This window comes from Eucalyptus grandis, chromosome 7 (genome assembly GCF_016545825.1).
Source record: "Eucalyptus grandis isolate ANBG69807.140 chromosome 7, ASM1654582v1, whole genome shotgun sequence".
NCBI lineage: Eukaryota > Viridiplantae > Streptophyta > Magnoliopsida > Myrtales > Myrtaceae > Eucalyptus > Eucalyptus grandis.
Window position 1 is genome coordinate 26,283,907 of NC_052618.1, and position 8,764 is coordinate 26,292,670.

An 8,764-nucleotide genomic window follows, 5' to 3' on the forward strand; every position below is an offset into this window, starting at 1 on the left:
AAATTTACCTTAAGAGCCTTTTTATTTTTCGAAAAAATTGCTAAAACCCCTCATTTTGCCCTAATTATTCTTTAAGATTTTCGTAAATTTGTTACGGGTAAATCAATCTTAAATTTTTCGTGATACGAAATGTAATCTTTCATAAATGCGATTAAGCATACAAGTTTGGAATTTTTTTCGACACGGAAATTAGTTTGACATATTGAATTGAAATCGTGGAAGAAGAACTGTATGATTCGAAAATCATAATGCACCATGATCAATCGAGCCTTCAAAATCCCAGCCCATAAGCAGCGAAACGACGCAGCGTTTTTCCTAGTGGATCAAGCGACTCGCCGTTTTTCCTAGTGGATCGAAACGACGCAGCGTTTCATAAGCGCACTCTTCTCTAAAACCCCTCTTCTTCTTCTTCTTCTTCTTCTTTTTCTCTGCGACGATTCCACAATACAGTAGCAGAGAAAAGCTCTCGAGCTCTCTCGGTTCTCCGACGATGGAAGGGGGCGGCGGCGCGTCGTACCAGCGGTTCCCGGTGGTGAAGGTCCGGGAGACGAAGGACGACTACCTCAAGTTCGAGCTCCGGGGGACGGACGCCAGCGTGGCCAACGCCCTCCGCCGCGTCATGATCGCGGAGGTCCCCACCATCGCCATCGACCTCGTCGAGATCGAGGTCAACTCCTCCGTCCTCAACGACGAGTTCATCGCCCACCGCCTCGGCCTCGTCCCCCTCACCTCCGACCGCGCCATGTCCATGCGCTTCTCCCGCGACTGCGACGCCTGCGACGGCGACGGCCAGTGCGAGTTCTGCTCCGTCGAGTTCCACCTCCGCGCCAAGTGCATGACCGACCAGACCCTCGACGTCACCAGCAAGGACCTCATCAGCTCCGACCACACCGTCGTCCCCGTCGACTTCTCCGACGCCCTCGCCGACGATTCCGCCGAGCAGAAGTAACCTCCTCCTCCTCGTTTATCGCCTCGTCTTCCATTCTATGTCCATGTCCATTTTCTTTTCCTTCTTCTCGTCTAGGGAATTGCTGGGTTTTTTTTCAGAGGTTTCGTTTTAATTTTTTGGGATTCTGCGCGGAAATGTCTGTCTTTCTCTCGTTTTGGGAGAACGATGAATTTCACCCCCCGCTTCCATGGCTTAACGTGTTACCCTAAATGTTGGCTAAAGATTGCATGGCGTTCTCGCGGATGTTATTTGAAAGCTCTGTAGAATGAGCTACACATTTGGAAATTGCATGAGACCGATTTGCAGGGCAAAAAATTCTGCATCTTTAGAGGTTTTGTGAAAGCAAAAAAATAAAAATAAGAAGAGGGCTTTGGTCATTAAAGTTTTGTTGAATTGCTGGTGTTGTCTTCTAAGTTTTGCGATGCACCGGTGGCTTGCATGTCTGTTTGTGGTTCGTGGTGAAATTAATAATGGAATGAATCTTGATGAAGGGCTTCTTGTTGGTTTCTAGACACTTACATGCAGCAATATTTGTCTATTCACGAGATATACAGTAAAATCACTTAAAGGTTTCTTGTTGGTTTAAGGACGAGCACAGATGTTGCAAATGGTTCTTAAACTTAGACCGATTTGGTGCAAAAAATTTCTTTGGAATGAAGACCTTAAATGCAAGTTAGTATGTTTTGCAGCTAATCATATGTTTCGTTATTTAATTGCTTCATACCTGTGGAGTAAAGAGAGAATGTGACCGATAATTATCAATGTCATTGTGATGGTGGATTCCTGGATATGGATAGGTATGGAAAGTCAGCATCATTGTCATTACTGTCTGGGATGCATTGAGAGAATGGTGCAATAGTTGCTTTTCTCCTTATATTTTCCATATGTTCTTTTATGTGCACAGGGGAATTACTATTGTGAAGCTTCGCCGAGGGCAAGAGCTAAGGCTGCGAGCAATAGCAAGAAAAGGAATTGGCAAAGATCATGCAAAGTGGTCCCCGCAGCCACAGTGACATTCATGTATGAACCTGAAATTCACATCAATGAAGATTTAGTGGAAACCTTGTCCCTTGAGGAAAAACAAAGTTGGGTGGAAAGCAGTCCCACCAAAGTGTTTGACATCGATCCAAATACTGAGCAGGTTGGTTTCCCTTTAATCATTGAATATGTGTGTGGCCTGCATGATATGTGAATTTCCAATTAGTGTGATAACTCAATTTATCGTATACATAGAATCCAATGAAGTAAAATTTAAATAGCAATTGTCTGGCAAAAAGAAATGATGTGACCTATTTGCAACCAGAACGGTAGAAACTGATTTTCCCATGGACTGCTCTGACATAAGACAAAGGGGGAGAAACTTGATGTGTTGCCTTGTATTATTTCTTTGCAAATAAGTTCTACTTCAGCTCCATTACGGAAATATTGTACTTGACTCTCCCTGATAACATTCTGATTGGATTTTATCAGTTTGATTCTGTGTTAGGAGGAAAATTTTCAAATTCTGACACCTTGACAACTACTCAAGATGTCTGTCACGATGAAACTCCTGGATTTAGACTATAACACTTGATTATATAATCTTCACAGTTGAGTCAATACATGTGAAACTGTTAAAAAAGTAGGGTTACAATGTGGATGTTAAGATCATCTCAACTATTTTTCTTCTCAATAAGTGAAAATAAGAATATTCAGCTACCTCTTTGATTTCATGAATCCACTGACACTTTTGTGGAAAGCAAAATCTGAGCAGTATCTGTGTTCTTCTTATTATAAGATAACTTAGCAAGGACATATGAGGCATATACATGTAAGTTGTGTGTGCCTTAATTGGTCATGGTAGTGTGAAGGCAAGGAGCATTATTATGATGCTAGTGCAAATGTTGAAGTACTGAACGACAGATGAAGGTACCCTGAAATAAGAGTGACTGCAGTCTTATAGACTAAAATAAGGAAAATTGAATGCAAATTACAGTAGTTGTGATCGTAAAAACAGTAACTTATAATGGGGAATGATGGGGGAAAGAAAACAAACAACTTAATAGTGAATTCAATTTTATTAGTTGTCATCCCCAAGGTTAGTCCCTGCCTGTACTGACTTCAATTTAGCCTCCTCCTGTAGCATAGCTGAGACAGTGACCGGTATTCTGTCACTGAGGGAAATGAAACTCTAAAATGCAAGATATGCTTGCAGAAGCAAGCCTGCATGTGCAAACGTTGTTTTGGTAGTAGTCAGCGCTGTGAAAACTGACAGCCATATTGTACATTAGCTATTCATTTTGCTTTTGATAAGAGTAATGCCATTAGAAAAGTGATAAGTTCGTTCTCATCATCTGGCGCTGGCAAAACTGTGTGATAACAGTTTATTTCAGAACAATTCTCTAGTATATAAGGATAAATGGAAAGAATGAGATCGTTAGATGCAAGATGTAGATGTAGATGACAACGTATCAAGAGGAGTTCAATTTAGCAGAAGTTATAAAAATAAGATCACTGAGAAATCATTGCTTCCGTAAAATGTTATAAACATGCCAGCTGATTTGATCTATGTTTATGGTGTAAAAGTAATGATACGGTGAATCCTAGGCGCCGGCCCACATCTCTCTCTCTCTCTCTCTCTCTCTCTCTCTCTCTAATGTAGCATTCCAAGTTGGGAAACATTCTATATGAGTCTTAGCTCATTGGTTTTGAATGAGATAAAAGGGTGAAACCATGGGAATGGAGAATCAAAGTGATGTTGCTTGTAGTTTAACTTGAAATAATAAAATGAGAAGGATTTGGAAGAATTGAAGGGGGAAGAAAGGATGTGGGCACTTTTCTTATCCACTCACGGTAATTATTGGTGAATAGGGTCTCTTAGCTATGCTTTGTGATTGGAAAATGGGTGCATGCATAGATGGTAACTTTTTAGAGGAACTGTGTCTCGGATTTGTTGGAGTACCTGGGTACATTGACCATGTCTTGACTAGTTAAGCTGGTGAAAGCAAAATTCTCCACTTGAGTAAGCGGTTATCAATCCCATGAAAACTATACTTTATCTAGTCTGGAAAGTAGCAATGGATAGAAATTGCACAGGTGGCTCAGTATGTGGGAGAGTTGATGGACGTTACTTCTGCACCAAGTTTGAATCCAAAGACGGTGATATATTGAAATTCTTTTGCTGTGCTTTTAATGAGAGTATCGGTATTTTTTTATGTTTCCAATTTTCCAAAACTTTTCAACCTTACAAATTGTTTCTGAAAATTAATTAGCAAAAAGAAACCTCTTAAATAGTTCCAAGGATTAATTGTATCAATGAAGAACTATTATAATTTAACCACACTTTTGCGTAGTTGTACTAGCACATAATACAGAGGGAAAACCTAGAACATCCATCTCACATATCATGCGAACATCTTATGATACAAAGGGAAAAAGAGAGATAAAGTGTGTCAAATTCCATCGTGAGATCAACTAGACAATATCCTCCCCGACTCCACTTCCGTCAACACCAATGGCTAGAGTCACAACATTGTTATTCACAGATGATTCTTCTCCGCCTGCAACATTAATTTTCAAAAGTTCTTTGATAATCCTTTGTGATTGAATAAACAATTTTCCGAGTCTCAAAGAAATTTCTCCGCACATCGACTTGAAGATCCATTTCATCTCATTTACCATAATAAGGAAGACACCATATATCTTATTGTGAGAATTGAGTATGATCAAGTCAATTACTATCCAACGATGAGACATCCTAGTATGAGAAATGCAAGATTGAATGTCTTTCCATGACGAAGTGATGCCAAAGAGCACGATGAGAACTACGGCTATCGTGGTGAAGGTTGCTTGCTTGTTTAAAAGTACATCCTTATCTCCAAAAAGAGCAAACGACCATTTAAGCGAGGATATCAAGAAATCTTTCGATTTTTCAATGATGGCATCTTCTTGCTCTTCGAGTCTACCAAAAAGAACAAAAAATTTGAAATCATTAATTTACGGTGCAAGTAAATAATACCAGCTTGTGCTAGGAAGATAAAGAAGGATTAGTTGGGGCAAGTTGTTACTTCTGACAATATGGATGGGTTTTTCAAAAGTTGTACAAATAAAATGACAAGGATTTGGAAGAATTGAAGGGGGAAGAAAGGATGTGGGCACTTTTCTTATCCACTCACGGTAATTATTGGTGAGTAGGGTCTCTTAGCTGTGCTTTGTGATTGGAAAATGGGTGCATGCACAGATGGTAACTTTTTAGAGGAACTGTGTCTCGGATTTGTTGGGATTACTGTTTCTAAGTATAGTACCTGGGTACATTGACCATGTCTTGACTAGTTAAGCTGGTGAAAGTAAAATTCTCCACTTGAGTAAGTGATGATCAATCCCATGAAAACTATACTTTATCTAGTCTAGAAAGTAGCAATGGATAGAAATTGCACAGGTGGCTCAATATGTGGGAGAGTTGATGGACGTTACTTCTGCACCGAGTTTGAATCCAAAGACGGTGATATATTGAAATTCTTTTGCTGTGCTTTTAATGAGAGTATCGGTATCTTTTTTATGTTTCCAATTTTCTAAAACATTTCAACCTTACAAATTGTTTCTGAAAATTAATTAGCGAAAAGAAACCTCTTAAATAGTTTCATTCTTTCTTTATCTGTTTTCTATTATGTCACTTCAAATTGTTTCATGCTTTTTTTCATTCTTTTTGTTGGGTCATCAGTTAATTTCCAAGTAAATCATTCTTTAGTTGCTGATATTATCATTGTTTGCTTTGGCGATTCTTTATGCCAAACTCACATTAAATCTCGATGCAATAAATGACTGTCATTTGGCTAGTGCAAAGCTTTATTTTGAATAACCCCTGGAGAATAGAAACTTAATTTTTCTTGAAAATGAGAAGATGAGAAAAATCGCCCAAAAATAAATAGGATGCTGATAATCACTGGCTTTAACTGGGCATATGATTTATGTTGTCAGCTCCCATTATATTTTTGAACACTGTGCTACAAGTAGATTTGGTTAAATACACATCAGAAATGCCTGCAAGAAAGCTTTTGTTTTAATTTGTTGCTAAGAGGAGGCTCCATCACTGCTAAAATTTACTTTTATTTCTATGTTCTAGTTCTTCACACCACTTTTTTTCATTGTGGCAATCATGTTACCAAACAAGTCTTCGATACTTTTTCTTGGAAAAACTGAGTTTGCAAAATTGGGTGGCTACTTAACCCTTTCATTTTGGGGGTCTTTTCTACCATAGTCAGATTGGTCATATATATAGCTCATGACTTGACTGGTAGAGAGTCTGAAAGAGTTATCTGACCCCATTAATGTAGTCTGAGATGGTTCTTAGATGCTGAGCTAATAGAACATTATAAAAGCTGAGAATGATGTTTGACAAAGGTAGAGATTTTTTTCTTTCTTTTTTGGAGTCTGTAATATATACACACTCATGGAGATAGTTCTGGAGGAGAAGCTTTTTTGGCAAATATTGTATAATGATGATTAGAATTCTAACTAGTGTGCTGAACCTTTCTTCTAAGGAGACAGGATACTCAACTGACAACAGGAATTAATGCTATCCAGGATTGGTTCCTAGATATAAATTTTACTTTGGCCAGTATTAAGGCGTGATACTGTGTCATTCTTGGCATGTTGATTCGGATGCCACATTTGCTTCTCTTAATGTTGCAGCTCGTCTAATTTGTCTTATTAACATGAGGATGGAGTTTTATTTCATGTCACGATGATGTTATTCTAAACTAACGATCATTATGTACTTTCTACCTGATGCTTAGTCCTTTGAGCAAATATGCATGGATGGCTGAGCTTAGGCCCTCTATTTCTCATTTCCTATTCTCTTTTAGGTGCTAGTGGTTGATCCTGAGGCTTACACTTATGATGAAGAAGTAATAAAAAAAGCTGAAGCCATGGGGAAGCCAGGTCTTGTGGAGATATATGCAAAGGAGGACAGTTTTATATTCACTGTCGAATCCACTGGAGCAATTAAAGCTTCACAGTTGGTACTCAATGCCATAGACGTGTTGAAGCAAAAACTGGATGCAGTTCGCTTATCAGAAGATACAGTGGAAGCTGATGATCAATTTGGGGAGCTAGGCGCTCATATGCGCGGAGGATGATTGGACTGTAAAATAGCGTATTTTTAAACCTGATCTTTAAATGTTTCTAGTGGATCTTCATGGAACCCTTTTAATCTGTTTTAGCGACACCAAATTATCAGCCAGTGATTTCAATCTTTCTTATGTTTTTTGTGCCTGTTTGGTAAAAATAATTTATATTCTCGGAACAACTATTTCTGTTATTTTGTTTCAGGAAACGAAAAAAAAATAAAAACGTGTATGGTAAAATTTTTGTTCTCAATAATAAAAAAATTATTTTTTTTTTAAGAATAGATTTGAAATAGAAACAAGAAATAGAAAAAAGTAATTTTTTATTCCTGAGAATAATTTTTTCTTTTTCCTTTTCTTCTTTCTCTTTTCCATCTTTTCCTTTTGGCTGGTTGCTGGCCTCAACCATGATTGCCGATCGGCTGATGAGGGCCGACAACCTTGTCGGAGTGTTGTTAGCCCCAACGATGCCAAGCCATGGTGACGCTTGTTAGCCCGAGCCTCGCCATGGTTCGGCGAGATGGCTCAAGAGCTTCCCTAACCACATCTAGGCTTGTTGGCGAGGCGAGTCCCACGAGTCTCGTGAGCCTTCCGACAAGCTCGCTAGACCGTCACCTAGTCGATCGATAGCTACCACCATGACCGACAATCAACCAAAAAATAACAAAGAAAGGAATAAGGAGAAAAAAAGAAAGAAAAAAAAAAATATAAAAAATATTTAAAAATTAAAAGAAACAATAAAATTATATATAATTTTTCAAATTACCAAATACATTTTATCTTGGGAATATAAATTTTTTGCAATTACAAAATATATTTTTACACTCATAAATTATTCGAAAATATAAATAAATAAAAAAATCATTTTTTATGATAAAAATTATTTTAAAAACAAAATCGTTATCAAAATGCGCATTTCCCGAGAAATGAGTAAAAGCTTTGAGTTGCCAATGGGGTCTATAAAACATTAAAAGAGGCTCCCAAGCAATGTGGGATAGCTAAGATCCCATTAGCATGCGCTCGGATTCATCTTAACTTGGCTCTTATGCCAATCTGAGGTCCTGAAAAGACGTTTTGAGAGGTGAGGGGAGCTACAACGGTTATAAAGCAGGCCAAAGGCTTCTCCAAAGTAATGTGGGACAGCTAAAATCCTTTAGCATGCACCTCCCTTCTCAAGATCATCCCTAATGAGTTTTTGTTTGACTAACTTTGAATGAATATTGACATTCACTGCCAAAATTCTCTTCTTGGATACTCTCAATCTGCAACTTTACTCTTTGCTCTAACAAACCAGGACCTGTAAGATTGGTTTGTTCCTTTGTTCTTAATTGGGCACTAATGATTTATGATAAATAGCCATCAATTTTGTGCATCCTTTCTCTTGTACATCTTAGCAAGTGGTACAGTCACCTTATTCTCCTCAAACATTCTCTCGGGCAGTTAACACAGACATATAAGAAACTTGTGGTTGATTATATTTTTCAATTACTGCTCTTGAGAATCTAAAGGGTAAAGTCAGGAGCTGCATGGTCATGACTTTCCCAGAGCTAATTCCTTGAGAAAACATCCTTGTTTGCCGGCACAAGGCTCTATTGTCAGTTCCAAATTTGACCACTGATGCAGCGACCATATCCACTGTCCTGAGTCCCTTTGCTATGAAAGTTTTTTAGCCTGGCAAATGTCCATTGTCTTTGTAATCTCAGCTCCAACT

The 8,764-nt window shown here is 38.4% G+C and overlaps 1 protein-coding gene across 1 annotated transcript; it reads left to right on the forward strand.

Moving 5' to 3' along the window:
• The first annotated feature begins 411 nt into the window (after window positions 1-411).
• Window positions 412-7,188, forward strand: LOC104453152 (DNA-directed RNA polymerases II, IV and V subunit 3). The gene is given in 4 exon segments (XM_010067673.3): window positions 412-945; window positions 1,854-1,942; window positions 1,945-2,090; window positions 6,793-7,188. Coding segments are annotated over 4 exon segments (963 nt in total). The 5' UTR covers window positions 412-490; the 3' UTR covers window positions 7,066-7,188.
• The last annotated feature ends 1,576 nt before the right edge of the window (window positions 7,189-8,764 follow it).